This window comes from Eleginops maclovinus, chromosome 4 (genome assembly GCF_036324505.1).
Source record: "Eleginops maclovinus isolate JMC-PN-2008 ecotype Puerto Natales chromosome 4, JC_Emac_rtc_rv5, whole genome shotgun sequence".
Lineage (NCBI taxonomy): Eukaryota > Metazoa > Chordata > Actinopteri > Perciformes > Eleginopidae > Eleginops > Eleginops maclovinus.
In genome coordinates, this window is record NC_086352.1 from 14,731,076 (window position 1) to 14,750,349 (window position 19,274).

The following is a 19,274-nucleotide window of genomic DNA, read 5'->3' on the forward strand; positions in this document are numbered from 1 at the left end:
TGGAAAACAAGGCAAAATGAGAATCCCCTAAAGCTCACATGATTGGGAGAGGAGCTGGCTGTCAGTGTGTTGGCTGACAGTGAACTTGTGATTTCAGTTTTGGCTCTAATTATTGCTTTATAATCTTATTTTTATAACTGGGTCGAAACCGACCCTAACAACACAAAGGTCTTAATTTCAACTAGAGCATTTTATAATTTAGTGAAAACAATTTTTTTTGTTTTATTTTGTTGAAATAGAGGTTCCTGACAAATTCATAAAGCCTTGATGCAATAAACAAATTTATATGGTTATTTTATGCATTTAAAACCTAAAAACGGGTCGGTGCCGACCCTAACACAAGACGAAGGTTATGTTTTTTTTCTCCCCCAATTTTAATTATCATAAAATATGGGATGCTCTGAAGCTCTAATATTTTAGAATAAAAAGTATTTACATGAAGATGTTCTGTACCCTCTTGGCATCCTCTTTGAACTGTCTTTCTTCCATCAAAGAATAACGTCATACTACATAAAATATTATATCTCAGTTGATAATAAAGCCTATGGTGCATGTCTCAGACTGCATCGATTCACTTATGGCGTGTTGTGAACTCAAGCTATTACTTTTTCCACTTCTTCCAATGAAATGGTATTCATCCTGAATATACTAGATAGAGTCTATGTCTGAATCACTCAGCCTGTCATTCACCGAAATGAACTCTGCAAAGGTGGAATGGATTGTGTGTCTTTAAAATGACTTAAAAATCGGTTGAGTAAATGTGACACCACAGCACTGTGAAATATTGACATGAATCGTCCCCATGAGAAATATATGGGGATGTTAATTGTAATCCTGCTCCAGGCAATCCAGAAACGATTAGAAACAATACAAAAAATCACAGCCAGCCAGGTTTCACAGTAGCTCTCTCTCTCTCTCTCTCTCTCTCTCTCTCTCTCTCTCTCTCTCTCTCTCTCTCTCTCTCTCTCTCTCTCTCTCTCTCTCTCTCTCTCTCTCTCTCTCTCTCTCTCTCTCTCTCTCCGTCGCTCTCATTATAATTAGTTCAAGGTATGGCAAGACCGATCATGGATGTCACTGCAAATGAACCCATAGCTGCGGTTGTCTGGCAGGACCACGAAGTGAAGAACTGACTGAAAAAATGGTGACATCCCTTCACTGGTTTTAATAGTGTTGTTACTTTAAGTCCATTTAAACTTGCATTCGCAATGTTATATGTGCGGCTTTTGAGTGAGTATCTCTATTCCGCAATAAAAAAATATAACGAGCGAACGAAAAAAATCATGTCATCTTCTGATTGGCCACGTGCAGGCACGTAAAACCACACCAGGTCCGTCCTCCAGCTGAGAAGTGATGGGCTTTGCTACAGGTACTAGTGCCTTTCTCAAATCCAGCTATTTCTCTCTATAGTAAAACACCGCTCAACTTTTTCTGAGCCTTGAACTGTTTAAAGGCGTAGAGTCATTAGAAGACAACGGACCGCGTGCTCTAAGGTTCACTGTACGAGAGTCGGTCTCTGTGACGCGCGCGCACATTTCAGCACCCTGGGCAGCGCGCGTCGCCGCAGTGTCAATGCGTGGATTCAACCGGTGGCTTTTAACCAGAGCAGCGCTGTTTGAGGGAAGCGTTTGATTTACATAAAAACTATTTATCCTCTACATGTAGGAAACGCTCCATGCTTTTTGGACCACTTGAACTAGTGTTTTGTTTTATTCTCTCTAATACAGAGTGTCTCTGTGGATACCATCGTGTAGGTAGGCGTGCCGTTGGATGCGTGGTTGACTCCAGGAGCAGTGCTGAGGAGCGTGGAATAGTCAGGCGGGAGAAGAGTGGTGGTGGAGCTCAAGAGACCCTCCATTTATAAGGATGCTGGTGGGAAATGCCTGGAGACAGAGATGACGAGATTTGTCAAAAGGCACTTGAACTCCTATCCGATCTTTGCTCGAAGGGAGAAGTGCAGAACGATCACTGCCTGGATTTTATCTACTATTTCAGAGACCTCGCCAGGCCACGCTATTCGGATTCAGGTGAGGCATCATTTGCATGCTTTCATTCAATGGCAGCATTCGATTGAAGTGAATTGAACAAACGTGACTTTCTTCATTATACTCTCTGCGCAAAGCTATTGGTAAGATGACTTTCCTACCAATGCCCTTTGTCTGGAGATGCGATCTGTGACATTTTCCTGACAATGTTATTTATTAGTGTAATACATTATATTGAACAGAACAATTCCAAAGCGACAGCTTCACATTTTCCCTAAGAGTATAATTCGAAGTCTAACATTTGCAGATTCATATTTTCAATCAGCATTCAAGCAAAACCTACAATCTGCGAGATTCAATTTGTGTACGATTACTACATTTCATCTTTGACACGTGTACAATGCTGGCAGTGACAGGTATTCTTGTAGTCACAGAATGATAACTGCCTATGGTAGGCTATTCTCCTCCCCGGAAGAGTTGCGCGTGAACCTGCGCTCGCCGGTAGTGTGGCTCACTTACCATATCTTACTTATTTGAAGTTTACCACATATTAAAATGTTAGTCTAACAAGGAGCATATAGACAACATGAAGCATTTACTACATGAATGCAATGGACTCATAATATATCTGTATATCAGAAAAGGACGTCGTTTTTGGAAACCAAATCCATATTCAGTTTCATATGAAGAGTTAACGTGACCACCGAGTCACATTTCATCGTTACCGACACATAAGCCAGCAATCATCATCATCGGAATGGCATCCCTGCATGTGTGATTGTGTCAGCATGTGTGTGTGTGTGTGTGTGTGTGTGTGTGTGTGTGTGTGTGTGTGTGTGTGTTTGCGTGTGTGTGTGTGTGAACATATCGATGAGATAATGTGGAGTGTGAAAGCTGTAACTGCTACCCCTCATACCTACCCCATCCATTCTGCTTCCATTAGTTTGCATTATCATTAATAATTCCTCCCCACATGAAAGCCCTTTGTAAATTCCCCTGTTTCTGGACGTATCGGCACCCCTTTCCTTCAACCTTCCCCATTTCCTCTTGATTCCTTCTATTCCATAGATCTCTCCTCAATCCCTTTTCCTCCCTAGGTCCATTCTTTCTTGTATTTTTCATTGCACTGACAGTTTGACAAGTAGAATAGTGATACCAGATGCTGGAGTGGAGAGAGCTTTAAAGGATGGCTTGGCCAAGGTTCAATTTCAATTCCAGTTGACATGCTTTACCCTGCATAATGGCTTCCTCATCAAGTAGATAAAAGCTACACAATTCCAACACCCTTTGAGAGTTGAGCTATGGATTTAATGCCTTTAGTAAGGGTTCTGATCATAAACATATTCACAAACATTATGTCATAACAAGTAATGTTGACCTGGAAACTTGGAAACCCAAATTGGTTTAAGTGTTATGTAATCATAATGAACCATCTTATCTTTTGTGTCTAGTACTAGCAAAAAATGATGTGATGGTCAGCAAGTACTTGGCATACACAGTGTACATATCAACATATATATCTCTCCTTTTTTCAAAAGGTGATCAAAACTGTCTAAACTTTATGGTTATAATATGCTACTGTATTATAGGGAGTTGGATAAGAACATCAATACGACTCTCATGTCTTTAAGTCCATTAAATACCAACCTGGAGCCAGTTGCTGCTAAAGCCAAGCCAAGCATAAAGACTGGAACAAAAGGACAAGTTGGGGTGTTACAGGTTTTTTTTAAAAGGAGTATTTCTTGGCCAAACTTCTGAGCATCACTGACGGTTACCTTGCAGTATCTGTTCACTGCCAATATTTAGGCTGTACTCATGTCATATCAGAGTAACCTGAATTGTCATTTCCCTGAGTTATAAATGGTTTTCGTTGTCACATCTACAGGGAAATTAAGACTTTTCTGAATGCTCCAATATCTCCAGACAAACCTTCGTTCCTCATGACAGTAACATGCTGTTGATCAAGGTAATTAAACCCACATGTAATGTAGATGTAATATTCTTACTATCCCCTATATGATGTAAGCCCAGTACACAACCCTCGTCAAACCACAACGTAATTTTTGCACTTTGGTTAACTCAAATGAGATTTAACGTGTCAATTAAATAGTTAAAAATCTGCTCAGATTGACTCTGTTACCATTGAACAGAGCTAAATTAGCTGTTTCCCTATTTTCTATAGTCTTTAGGCTAAGCTTATATAAGTTGGCTATTTGTACAGACATTGGCAGTGTATAGTTTTATTTAAGACTTCTCAAGAAAGCGATTGTGCACAACATTAAGCAATGGTTGCTGTAGCAGGTTCCACAGCATTACTGCTTTTAATTGTAGTCATTTAATTAGTTAGACCTAACAAATCAGGTCAATATAGCTAACATTCTGTGAGGCTAGAAACCAGTAGTTGTCAGGGCCTTTAAGACCACCAATTAAAATCACTCACATTTGCAGTATACTATGTTTCACATACCCCTTTTACTCACAGAGAGGAATGTTAAAGGCATAACAACTCAGGAGGGAAAGGTTCATATTCTGCTTTTTCAGCACTTGCTAGCCTCCTACACTATTGCACCTTACAGTCCAAAGCTCTAAAATTGGTCCACCCTGTTTGTTCTGAGGCAGTTTCTGAATTCTTCCAGATGTCTATAGATTCTTCACCAGGCCGCACTGTGGGTGGCCTGCCAAGCTGACTGTGGGCCCTCACTGTCCTCGGATTGCAAGTCCCTCAATTTCTCCACATTAGTCTACCAAATCACACATACTCTGGTATTCACAGAATCTCAGAGCACAGAAAGTACAGTTCGTCCGAAATCCCGTGGGAGGTTTTATGACAGCACCCACACACACAGATCCATCCTGTATAAGGCTGTGCTGGTGGAGTTTGAACAAAGGTAATGCAAAACTATTCATGTCACATTCCTGGAGATTGGTTGTCATAGACATCAAACAGTCTTATAATATGGTGTGGCATATTGCCTTGTTTACTTCGAACTAACATGCGATATATGCTTGCAGCATTCCTTAGAATTATTTGGAATATAAGGTGTGAGCTCTACATCAGATGTTTAGCACATTATACCCTGTGATTCAGTTACAAGATGTTTTGTGATTTTGGTTACTCTTTTAAAACACGTGTTTTTCTCACTTCTATTGCTCTGTAAAAAGAACATGGGATTTATTAGAAATGTCCTAATACTGAACAGCATAATTCAAGCCTTTATACATAGGAATTTGTACTGACATTGAAGGTAACACTTAAATAAGACTAAAAGAGATCAAGGTGATGGGTGTAGACACTTTTACACTTATGGCTTTATACAAGCTCTTTTTAAAGTAAGTTACTAAAAATATGCATGGAACATTTGTCGGCTAATATATACGAAATATATCAATATGCAATCTCTAAACTGGTCATCATGAGAAGAGCATGTACTTGGTATAATGCTGTTGATTGTTATGATCATAATGTTCTATCGTATCAGCATGCATTTCTTTTGAAACTCTGGAGTTCTTTTGCCTATCAAGTGACAAGCGGTGCTCAACAATTTTGTCTAGCTACCCAGGAAAGGAATTATTTGTGTCTCTAAATTGAAATGTAATAATCTCAACACTTAGATAACAAATCTTCATCAACATCATTATTAAGTAATCATTAGTTTTGTTTTTGCTGTTCAGCACATAAACTGGACGTAAGTCTACCACTGCCCTTGCACAGATCGAGGCTTAGACAATAATAGACATGGTTGATACAGCAGACTTGATGCTATTTTAATCATAACCCACTAAGAAGGAGCCAACGATGGAAATAGTTCAATACGGTAAATTAGAGTGAACATTACAGTGGCTAAACAGGGATGGAAGATAGGCCTAACCCTTGCAGTACCAGACACCGAGACGTGTAGTATACCAAACACATTTTTTGAAAATGTCTTGAATTAATGACTAACACGTACAATACAACACTTACGTGATAAATAAGGAGATTCAGTGCAATGCAAACAATGCATTAACCATCGCTGGATGGGTTTAGGATAGGAATGTGAATAGGTTGTACCGTCACCTCTAATGTTTTCCTCAGCTTATTTATCCAGCAACAGTTCAATTATGCACATAACATTCAGTATTGGTTAGCATCATATGAAATATATCAATAAGTAACATAAGAAACAACATGTTTTTTTAACTTTTAACAATCACAAAAATATACTTCAAAAATGCACAGCCCTGACTTGGGTCAAAAATGATATAGTGAACATTAGTTGTTGGTATTGACTATGCATTGGATTGCTATTAAATTTAACATCAGAAATATATCTGCATTTTTTCATGTGTATTTTACAACTGTACTCACATGCCCACTGTGTGAATTAAGCTTTCTAGAACTCTGAGTAGTATATCAGGTATTATTTTACTACACTATCATTATTTTTTATTGCAAAGAAACCTTCAGTTGAATTTTACCCTTCAGTGGATTTAAGTGTAAGGCACTGTTGAAGATATGTTTGAATTAAGATGCCATGTGAACACGCCATATTGCTCATGTGAAGAATTAAAGATAACAGTTTGTCAGGATGGGAACTTCAATTCAGTTCTGATGTTATCTTGTGATGAGTGATTGCAGCAATAAGCACTTCATCATTTTTTTACCTCATAAAAAGATCAAGCATGCATTAGAGCAAAGAGATTAAGGGGGCACAGCATACTGTATAGAACCTTTGCTTTTGATAATTGCACATAGTGAGATAAACTTGAAAAGCTAATCTCAGAAAATCACTCCAACCTCTTCATAATGAGAACTACAGTACATGCTGACCTAAACTCTTTTGGTGTTTTTGGGCTGCTTTTTGGTCCATTCCTTGAGATGATCCGCACAAAAAAAGTATTAAATACTTAACTCAACAAAAAACTTCAAAAGCATGATGCAATGTTTCACAAAGGTTAAAACTGCACATGACTTGCTAAGTTTCTACATGTTTCAAAAGTCTGCTGCAGCAAACTTCTGGTTTGAAGGAGAAAACATTTAGTCAAATACAATAGCTTTCATATGTTCAATGTTGGCGATTTATTTTGTCAGGACTTTTTACAGAGCACAGCCCCATCCAAATCCTAAATAAGTCTATTTAGTTTTGGTTCTCTATGTTTTATGTCAATATCACCTCTCATGGATGAGGATTAAATATACATAGTTGGTTTTAAAACATAAGGATAAAAGAGGGGTCTGAGGCACTCGACGCAACGAGGAAGAGCAGCAGGGGTTAAAGGTTAATCCAGAATTCCCTCTATTTGCCAAGATGATATAAGTTCCTTTCATCGAAACAAAAGTTGACACTACTCATGATATTTATGCCAAAGAGTCACAGACTTCAACACTTGTTTCAGTTTCTATGAGTTTTCGTTGCAAAAATTATTACTTCAAAACCCGAGATAATTCAGAAACCCCTTGGTGACTGTTGGCTCACACCTTACCACCTTTTTTCCACAGTGACTCACACACCCTGTGCTGGAAACACACTGCAACAATATTCAGTGTCATGCTTTGAAACCATAAACTCTTACTTTGCGGTCTAAGACCTGGTTTGATATTCCTGAAAAGCTTTTATACTCCCACGGCCACTGCTGCTGCTTTTTCTTGCCCACAAACCATTAACATAAATGTCTGTGGGTGATAGCGACTTTGGTTTTCATGTCTGGTTAAACTACTACAACAGAAGACTCTGGTTGGTTTGATTACACTGACTAATAGCAACACACTTTATTTTACCAATATTTGTATATTTAAACAACTGTTATAATAACTGCTTTAGATAGCAGAGATAAAGAAAGTTTATAGATTTGACATCATCTGTCAAGGCTAAATTGTTGTTTCCCACTTTTCTTCTGCATGTTTGTGGTTACTTCAACATTAATGACTGTCTTTTATTTGACGAATAAAATTGGTTTTGGTTCTACCTACTGTATTACTGATTCTGACAAGCTAACCTTTTTTTCCATGAATTGTTCATTTAGTTTCACAAGTTTTTACTATAATCTCCATGTCAAACAGGTTTAACCTCAGTACTTTCAATCTCCCCTTTCCCAAACTGTTGCAAACAGTGGTGAATAAAATCACGGCTCCACCACTGGACAGTATTAAAGTACAATGAGATTGTCTGAACAGGCCTTTCCTGCTGCCTTTGTTTCATCACACTATCCCTCTTCTGTTATCAGAAAATGACCAGAAATTACAGCATGGGGTACAATCCACTTGGGGCTTAGATATGAGGCTCCAGTGAATAATTAAATAATTGTAGCTAATCCTAATTAATCTTGTGGAGGATTCTGTCACAAGAAAGAAAAGAAGAGGAGAAAACCACATCGAGGGTTGGCTGTTACAAAAACACAGAGAGAAATAAAATGTTTTTGTTAAAGTGGAAAGAAGCACGATTTGTAAAAAAAAAAACACATTAATGTTCCACCACAGGTGGATAGTTAACCAGCCAACATATCACATACCCATGGTTGCGGTTGTAACAACACTGCATTTACTGCCAGATCTTAATTTCCTGTCTCTCTTGTAATCTTTTCAGATATATCGGTGAGTCTGTTGTCGCTAGTGGTGACTGCCTGTGGCTTGGCCCTTTTTGGGGTCTCTCTGTTTGTCTCTTGGAAGCTCTGCTGGATACCATGGAGGGAGCGAGGGCTCTCTCCCACCACCAAGGAGGCCCATGGGCACATCAACCCCACCATGAGCCCAATACCCTCCCAGCTTGCACCCAGGCAGCCAGTTTACACGGCTGTGGACCCCCCCCCACACAACCGCCGTGAGTCGTCTGTCTGCCCCATCGCCAGAGAGCCTACTCCTGTGGCGTCGGTGGTGTCAGTGGAGGCTCCGGTGACTCCTGTATCCCCACCACCTGTGGTCATTGCCACACCAGAGGCAGCTATGAAGATCAGTCACACATCTCCAGACATCCCACTGGACGCCGAGAATAAAACCCGGCAAAATGGGGTTCACACAAACCCTCGTATGCAGAGACAGACCACTGAACCCCCAACCTCTGGTCCCCTAATGTCTGAAATTGGGTCAGTATAGCTCTTACATTCATTTAAGTTTGAACTGATCTTTGCTAATGGCTCTCAACACCATTGCAAGACTAAAAAATCAACATTGGGATAAATTCATAAAAAACAATACTATAATAAGTTATGATTGTTAAGGTAAGGCCATTAAAACACTGAGTTTAGATCATTAACAAAGCAGAGGTCAATTTCAGGTCTGTGACAGGATGTAAGCCCTGCCCACACAGCCTTCTGCACTGCTATATTGATGAGGGCACAGAACTTCCTGCATTTGCACGCAACATTAGCACTGGTTGTAAATTGTGAGGTGCAGAAACATCCAGTACTGACATAAATGCCTTCATGCCTTTTTTGTTTCAGTCCATTGAAGTTTTATGGTGATGTTAATTGTTTTCCTCTGCCCCCAGACAAGGGACCATTCGCAGGCATATGAACCTGTCTAACCCAGACTTCAATGTGGCCCAGTTCCAGAGGCAGGACTCCCTCACTGGAATGGGGCTAGGTCTCGGTCGCCTCAAACCTGAGCTCTACAAACAGCGCTCCCTTGAAGGAGATGAAGGCAGTCGCAGAGGCGGGGGCTGTGGGCGCCTCAGCTTTATCCTGAAATATGACTGCGACCTGGAACAGTTAATAGTTAAGATCCACAAAGCAGAGGACCTCCCAGCCAAGGACTTCTCCGGTACCTCTGACCCTTATGTTAAGATCTACCTGCTCCCCGATCGTCAGACCAAGCACCAGACCAAGGTGCACCGCAAGACGCTCAACCCCGTGTTTGATGAGGTCTTCCTGTTCCCCGTGGAATACTCTGAGCTTCCTGAACGTAAGCTGCACTTCAGTGTCTATGACTTCGACCGCTTTTCACGCCATGATATTATTGGCCAAGTGGTGGTGGACAACTTCCTGGATCTGGCAGATTTCCCAAGGGAGACGAAACTCTGCCGGGAGATCCAGTACGTCTCATCGGTAAGTCAGCACAATCAGAATCATGTCATGCTCAGTTAGATATGCCATTTTATATTGCACTTATTGTTAGCACAAAAGGTAAGAGATGTTTAATAAGTCTGACCGATTTGATGCGATTCTATAAAGAGCTACATATTAAGGTAATTTTGCTTGAGCACAGTGTATCTCAGACTGACAGTGTATCGTATAAAGTTGAATGCTGGTTCAAACACACTGAAGTGTCAGCTGTGAATAAACCAGAGAAGGATTAGTTGGTTGGCAAGATCAAGATGCCTCACTTTAAAGAAGAGCACCCAGCTGGTGAGTCTTGTGGCAGTTAGTAAGTCAGTAAGCCTGCTCAATCTGTTCAATGCCGAAAAATAGTTCCAACTGCTGTATTTAAAAGACTATCCACTATAAACAATACTTCTCAAGCATCTGTGCTGATATATAGTAACTTTTATACAATTTATTATTATACCTTTTCAATCTACAACGTGTGTGTGTGTGTGTGTGGGTGGGTGGGTGTGTGTTAGAATATTTTAAACAATATTTAGTTGACGTGTTCCTGTTTTGATGCCTTGGACAGCTGGAATATATCTTACAAATCTATCAATTAATTGACAATATGTGTCAAGATGTTCAGTGCGGGATCTTATCCAGATGTTATGTGCAATTGATCCCTTTCTTCATGGCATGCTCAAGTGGCATTTATAAGACTGATGCCATTGATTCATGCAGACAATTCATTTCATCCTAAGAAGGTCAGTGCAGTAGGACCAATGAGGCGCAGGTGTTGTGTTGGGTCACAATTGCTTTGCTCTGTCCCTCGGTGATATCTGTTTGGATAAGATTACTTTCCAAAGTAATTGCTTAGATATCAGTTGACACATGGTGGCTATGCTTAAAACAGATCCAACAGGGGAAAAAACATTTAGTCTGTTAAATGTAATGAATATTTGGATCAATATTCATCATTGATATCATAAATCCCCTTTGCTTTCTCTTTCCATTATGTTTTACTAACATTTGGTATTCTTTACAACCTGTCTGAATGCTCTGGCTCTTTGCTCTGTTGGATCTATTTTTAGAAATGTGAAAGCGTTTTGAAAAATCTATAATTTTGTATAATGCTAACATAACATGTATATAACCACTATTCTATGCCTAGAAATGACAAACCATATTATGATTTACTGCATTTTTATTCTGTAAGTCAGCACTTTTTTCATAATTATTATGAATATTCCTTAAATGTAATGTCAGCTACTTGCCAATTCAGCAATAACGCTGAGACAGTTCTACAGTATATAAAGCAGCATGGAGTATATGACTGAAAAGCTGTGTATATCTGTCTTTTGTGTATCTCATAAGCAAAGCATCCTTCACTTCTGACGTTATCAAAGTTTGTCTCCTGCTGCTCTGGCTCTCGCTGTGTATGCAAATGAATGGTCTTCACTGCAGCCATTTCAGTTTAATAAGCTTTATACTGCAGTACCTGAATGTGTCTGCCTGACTGGTCCATCTGTCAATCATGGCTAAATATAGCCACCATAGTAAAGTGATCTATGCTGCTTAGCTTGGAAAATAATTTAAAGTAAAAAAACTGAAACTTGTTAACATGGTTCTCACAGAGTGTAGCAGAGCTGAAGTTTCTAATTTTCACATTCATTTTTATAGATGAATTTTTATGCCGCATGACTAAAGACTTGCTTTATAAGAGCAGAAATACAACTCGGGGTGCCCCAGTGGCTCACCTGGTAGAGTATCGTGCCCTCTCTCTTCCCCTTTACTGCCTGCAGCTGTCGCTTCTAATAAAGGCAAAAGAGTTACAAAAATAACATTCCAGGGAGAACTGTTGAACATGTTCTGATAAGAGTGTAATATGTGTAACAGCTTTATAATCACCAAGAATTGGCCTGAATCTGAGTACATATTGCACATGTTATTCACGAAATATATTGTTTATATATTGCCCAATTTAAACTCTGAACAGTCCTAGAAAAATAATCTAAGGATTTACAACTATTTATTTCCATACTCATTAACATTTATTGTTACTATTGCAGGGGCACGTTATATTGTTCCATCCTACAGTCTTTACTTGACAACAGCACTGACATGTACATGTAGGCCACGTTGGCCGCCCTTTAACAATTGAAGCCACATACGGTTTATAAGAACATATGGCATCCACAAAGTCAGCAGCCGTGTCCCACTTTCACGAATCAAACAACTCTAAGTGGGTTTTGAGTTCGTAAAAGTCAAAAATAAGTTGTAGAACATAAATAGTAGATGTCTTATGGAAAGTTTATTCACTGATTAAAGAGATATTGCATGGTGCTGATCAACATTATGGACTCGTTATACAGTGCACATAGAAAAGGCAAGAGGTTCTAACCTGTTAACGTTTTCACACAGCTCTTTTAACACTGGTAGGGACAAGGAAAAGTACAATTTAAAAACTCATAGTAAATCGTACAATACTTTCTTGTAAACTAATGGAAAACAGTGAACTAAAGGGTTAGTTTGTGTTGTTACTGTTTAGTATGTAATGGAAGTATCAGTTATTTTAGGAGCAGCATGTTCATAAGTTTAGCATGCTGTCATGTAGTTCAAAGATCACAATGCATAACCATTCTGTTTCTGAAACATTAGCCTCAAATTAGCCCTATCACTTAACGGCAAAGTGCCCTAACATAGCTTGAAGGATTCATACATTAAGGGTCATGCAGAAGTGTTTGACTGCCTGAATATTTCATCAGCCTCAGCACTATGGTTGCAAAAGCAAAAATACAGAGACAACAGTCCCCTTACATAAGAAGGGTGATGCTCACTCTCTCATGTCTGCATGCGGGGAAGTCAGGATCCTGAACCATGTGCTGTCAGGAACATGGGGAATGGCCAGACTCTCACACAGAAATGGACAGCTAGGCTGAGAAATTGGCACGGAGTTATTTGTGCTGTCAGTGTGTTTTATAGAAACCTGAGGGAAGTATTTATATTGACAAAAATATTGATATTTTTCGTGTACGGTCTCAACATCTGGTCATGTTAGGGTGCCGTGCTGGCCCTTCTGCCCTTTATTATTGATTTTTAATCAATGTTACACGGTTGGAATATAATGGTATGTGACAGGTGGTGATAGGGATCAGAGATTCACAGTATTATCTGGAGCGCTTCATTCTCACACTGTTCAGGGTTCAGAGTTCCACACTACTTGGCTCATGCACACGCGTACACACACGTACACACGTACATACACACACACACTTTGGACATGTGTCCCACACATATGTCCTCATAAACAGGCTATGGACAGCAGTGCAGAAGTAGGACATGTTGCATTCAGTGCACGGACAATTTGTCATACTTACCCTAGAGATGATTTGACTTTATTGAAAGGAATGATAGAATTATTACATCATAATTGCCAGTGAGATCGACCATATGGTTCTTTTCATTGCCAGACTTGGCTTGTTTAGCTATGTGATGGAAACAGATTGATGGACAAAACGTGTTTTGCTTTAGAAAAGGACTATGGCAACATAAACGAAAGCCTAACAATGTATGACGATTTTATTTGGCTTATTTCTTGTTTCTTTGGTTTTAATTATCATTTTGGCTTTGCACGTGGTAGGACAAGTATAATTTTGGCATTGCACTTGCACTGTATTAAAAGCCGTTTGTTGCCGAAGAGGGATTCTGGAGCTCATAACACAGGCCTAATCTCTCTCTTCCCACCTGTATCTCAATGTGCACAAAGAACGTGGACCATGAAGCGTGCAAAGCCCACAGCATCCTTCTGGGATGTGGAATGTATTTTCTGAAGGCAGTTAACGCATCATGCAAATTAAAATGCATACTATTGAGGTCTCAAGAGCTTTCCCTCCTGTATCTCTCCCACTTTTGTCACACTCATATGTGCACTCACACACACACACACACACACACACACACACACACACACACACAGTAAGTTAATACAGATGAAACAGGGGCCATATCACTGGAAAGGACATTCATGCTGAGCAATGGTGAAATGTGAAAAGGGCTGATTTCCATTGGCGTGAGAAAGAGTTTAAGAGACAAAAAAGAGGAAATTGAATTGAATCTTTTTTTCTCCTGACCTACTTTCATAATATAATGACAATTTAATCAAACCTCAAGCTCTTGCACTATTGCAGTGTATCTTATATGGTGTTATTAGTTGCTTTTTAAAACAAATAAGAGCTTAAAAAAAAAAATCCCCAGTTGAAGAGGCTGCATTTATAGGTAGTACACCAATTTAGAGTTCAAATCACCCATGATCAATAACCCTAATAATGACTATGTGTGTGAGACACTTCAAAGGGCAAAACATATAATGCCATAAGCCATTGATATCCAACAAACCTTTCTCTTGTAACAATTTGGGGCTTTAATCTACCAATATATTTCAGAAATGAAATATGATCATTGTATTATCTCCGTCACCAGGGAGCAGCTGCAAGCAGCACTGTGACGCCTCAGATTCTTAGCTTGCATGTTTTAAGTTAACACCCTAATCAAAGTCAATAACTTTCCATTTTTAGAATGATTACACTGAAATTAATTAGCAGATGACACCTAATACATAATACCAATGCAATCTCCCTCAAAATCAGTAGATCTGCATGAGACTCAACCGTAGGAGTTGTCTTCACCAGACATGTTTGTGTGCTTTCCAGGTTCTCACTTCTCTGGTGGAGCTATTTTAAGAGCAAGTGATAAGTGAGCTTCTGCCTTCCTGCAGCTCCACAGAAGTCTCCATGTTGGGTGAAAAGTGGGTGGCTATTATTTGAACAATGTGACAGAAGAGAGCAAAGAGAGGTCCAATCTGTCCCCAAACATCAGATGACTATGCCATCACTCTTCACCTTCGGCTAATGGTGGAAAGCAAAGAATTCGAAGAAATTACATACATTATAATTTAAAGAGCGACTATCCAGTTGCTTTTATCAATATGAAAGCAATATAATCAGTTTCATAGGTGAAGCTTATGGTAGAGTACATGTGATGTGTTTTGTCTTTCAGGATAACGTGGACCTCGGGGATCTGATGTTTTCGCTCTGTTACTTGCCCACGGCGGGGAGATTGACCATTACCATGATAAAGGCTCGCAATCTGAAAGCCATGGATATCACTGGTGCATCTGGTAATTAAAACATGATCATTTCTACAGATTCTCACAGATTCTCACTGTGTTCCTGAAAAAAACAAAACGACTTCCATATCTGTTTCTCTCACTTTGTAGATCCATACGTGAAGGTTTCACTAATGTGTGAAGGTCGTAGACTGAAGAAGAGGAAGACTTCGACAAAGAGGAACACTTTGAATCCAGTCTATAATGAGGCCATTGTCTTTGATGTCCCTCCAGAAAATATAGAACAGATCAGCCTTTTGATTGCAGTCATGGACTATGACCGGTAAGGACCCATTATAAGGCTTTTTATAAGGCATATATGTCGTTTGTTTTTTTAAACACATGGTTGTCTGTGATCACATGTTTTTCCCGTCTCTCCCTCCTGCACCTACAGTGTTGGCCATAATGAGGTCATTGGGATTTGTCGAGTTGGCAACGATGCAGACAGCCTCGGTCGAGCCCACTGGAGTGAAATGCTCACATGTCCCCGTAAACCAGTCGCCCACTGGCATCCTATCGTCGAGGTGAGGAAACCTTACAGTCGAGGCTGTGACATGTGTTTTCATGCATACACAGGGACTCATTTTTGCGCTTGCTGATTATAATTTGGTACTTACACTGTCAAAAGTGCTCTTACATATGTAGATTTTAGACCTCAGGCAGGAACATGGTGTTACTGAATAATATATTTATATATTTTGTAGGAGGTTATAATGAATTACCAACAGAACCTCTGACCTGTGTCTAAGTCAAGTCAAATCACAGATCAATTGAAAATATTATGCATTTTAAAATATTTACATTTTGTTTCAAAAGCAAAGTGTCTCTAAAATGTAGATGTCCAAGAGACAATGTGGTTTCGTAGTCATTTGGGAATTCAGCAGAAGAAACTAAACTGAATATTTGCAAATAATATGTCCTGCCAGCAAGTTTGGCACCTTTCATGGTAAAACAAAGTGAAGGAAAAAGAAGATTACTAAAGGCACCAAGTATAACTGACATTTATAAACCAAAGTCTAATAAAAAAGAAAATAAGCACCAGCAACAGAAAATATACATTAAGGCTGTTACCCTCCTGAATGGAAAAACTGCAGAAAGAGTAAATGAATAAGTGATTAGGCTTATCACTGGCCTGTCATTAAGGCGCAGTGGACTCATTAGTATTCACTGATACAGAAGTGTGTTGTTACAATGAGGCTGTGAAAAGATTTTTGGTCAGCGGTAATAGGAAAATGGCAGCAAGCTACTGAACTTTGAAATAAATTAAAAAAGGAAAGAAAATCTGCCTTTTATGAAGCCATTGTATCATTCACCAGAGTTGATAAAGTAGGCTGGAAACCCAGAAACATTATATACATAATTTAAAAATCATCAGAGAATATAAATTGGCAGCCTCTTAAATCTACAGAGTGTTGACTGGTGTATTTTTACATCTGATCTCAAAATGGTATTACATAAGTTACCACATCCTAGTTTTGAACTGTGTATTTTGTGTCAGAAAAGCACATTTAAAGCCAACAGTTACACTTTTAATTTACTGTGTCTCTTGACATGTCCCAAGTGTTTGGGAGTTCACCAGTTCTTTACTTCCTACCATTTATTTAATTAATTTTTTTAAGACAAAATACATAAATGTCTGATGTGATACGGCCACAGGCATGTAGGGGTTCCCAACAAAATCTCTGCTATCTAAGCTCACTGTTTGGCAGTTCACGTTTTAATATGTTGCAAGTCATATAATGCAATACCCAAATATGAAAAACGTAATATTTGATGAAAACTGCAAAGAAAAATGGATGAATTAGAAAGCCTGGAGTGAAAATAAAACTGATTTTATGAGTAAATATATCTAGGATAGTTTCTTGGAACTGTGCACTCAACCTGGAGAAATGTCTGTATTGTAAGCACATCAAAGGCTCTGCGTCGTGCAAATTACGAAGAGAGTGCGAGGCAGAGAAAACAGGAAATTGAGCTTGTTATGTTTCTTTTGGGGCTATTAGAGTATGTACTTTGAAATCTTTATCGGGGCCTTTAAAACCCCAATTATTATTATCCAGGTCAAAAGTCAAAGCGGTTAAATCTTTAAAAGTTCCTCAGCCTCACTTCACTCCTCAAACTGTAAAGCACTGCAGTCCTTACATGCCGATAGCTTTCAAATCCTATTTAGATATTTCTTTGCAAAGTGTGCCACTTTGTTTGTAAAAGCTTTTTATATTTATTGCAAAAACAACAGTGACAATATCACAGTCTATTTCAATAAAAATAAGTGAATATATAAATACATATGAACTTAAAGTGGAGACGTTCCCTGTTTGTTTTACTTCCCAATTAGGGCTGAACGATTTTGGAAAGTAATCTAATTGCGATTTGTTTCCTCAATATTGCAATTGCGATTTAATATGCGATTATTTTTTCAAGGTCCTCTTCTCATGTATTTTTCAACAAACACAAGCAATACATCAATCGTGATTACAATCGTGAACCTCGTGAGGTAGCAACAGTAGCGAGGCACGTTCTGCACAATACCTGACGTTGCGCAGAATCTTCCTTTTTAAAGCCAAAATAATTCCACACAACTGACCCCCCTGGCCCCTCTTTGGTACCAAACGTCCAGCCGTGCACTCTTCTGACGGGCCTGATGCCATTGTGCAACAGGTTCAAGCGCAGCGTTGACTTCTTTCCCTGCCTGCTCGGCTTCGCTTGGCTCCGCTCGGCTTGCTCGCCGCAAGTCCAGTCAAATCGCAGCCTTTGCGGTTGGAAAATCTCGTTTTGTCATATCGCGATATTATCGCAAATGCAATTAATCATTCAGCCCTATTCCCAATTCATAACTGTGTAGGTTTTTAGTACATTTGTTTGGAGATTCCATGATGAAGAATTTTGCTCTGGCTTTGTTTGATATGACTTCAGATACAGATTCAGTTTTTTGCTTTGTGCTTGATTCTTCTTCACAGTACCAGGGGACCACAGGTAGCCAAGGAGGATCCTGTAATTCTCTTAAGACACCCCCTTCTCCGTAGCCTTGAGCAACACTTCACACAAGAGCACCGATTAACCCGAAGCCTCGTCTGTAAACGTTGGGACAGTAGTGCTGCAGAGTGCTGCACACGTATAGTCCTAAAAGAAGATTGCAGAATAAACTACTGTGGAAAAGAGACACACAAACTGTCTTGAGCTTTGCTCAGTTGGACCAGTTGCATGTTGAATGACCGCAAAGATGGATGTTTTTTATTTATCTATAATGTTCCATAAGATAAAAAACAGGCATGTACAGACATTTTAAGTCTGTGCTATTTCTGGGTTTCTACAGTAGTTACTGTTTTTTACATGGTCGTGTTACTTGTTTTAATGAGGTGAGTCTTGCACAATGTACTTACAACCAGTTGAACTGCCATATAGTTTAATTCATTTGGTGGTGAATTGGTGCATGAGGTCATGGTTTGGTGGGATATCTTTTCCTTGTTTGTTTGTTTCTGTTTCTATTTTTGGGAATACGATGTGATGTTCTGTCGGTTGATGTGCAGTGATGGTTGATTTCTAGACAAAGTATCTGTATGGAAAATATGTTAAATGTTATCAATAAATATTATTCCATTAAAAAAAGAACACTGTTGATCTCTGCCAGTTCAGTTTTTAGGAAATGAAAACACTGTAGATCGACATGGTGAAGAACTAGAAAATCTGTGAAACAATAAAATATGAAAATTAAAATCTATGAATTATATTGTTAAAGGTGTCATTTATTTTGTAACTCTATATCTGTGTAAGACTAACATGATCATATGAAACGATGAAAGAACCATTCTTTTTTGCTACTAATTAGATAGATAGATAGAATCGGAGGATGAAACCCTCTTTATTTTTCACATACATGCACACAGCAGAGCACACACAGTGAAATTAGTCCTCTGCATTTAACCCATCCTAGTACTAGGAGCAGTGGGCAGCTATCGTGCAGCGCCCGGGGAGCAATGGGGAGGGGGGATTGGAGGTGTCCGGTGCCTTGCTTAAGGGCACCTCAGCAGGGCCTAGTAGGTGAACTGGGACCTCTCCAAGTAGCAGTCCACTTTCCATATTTCAAGTCTGTTCGGGGACTTGAACCGGCGACCCTATGATTCCCAGTCCAAGTC

At 39.3% G+C, this 19,274-nt stretch overlaps 1 protein-coding gene across 1 annotated transcript; it reads left to right on the top strand.

Annotated features, from left to right (window-relative positions):
- Positions 1-1,381: 1,381 nt before the first annotated feature.
- Positions 1,382-18,808, top strand: syt9a (synaptotagmin IXa). Its single transcript, XM_063881833.1, has 7 exons — positions 1,382-2,024; positions 8,546-9,041; positions 9,446-10,001; positions 15,036-15,156; positions 15,256-15,427; positions 15,539-15,668; positions 18,099-18,808. Exons 1-7 carry the CDS (start codon positions 1,877-1,879, stop codon positions 18,162-18,164), a joined length of 1,689 nt encoding a protein of 562 aa, XP_063737903.1. The 5' UTR covers positions 1,382-1,876; the 3' UTR covers positions 18,165-18,808.
- The last annotated feature ends 466 nt before the right edge of the window (positions 18,809-19,274 follow it).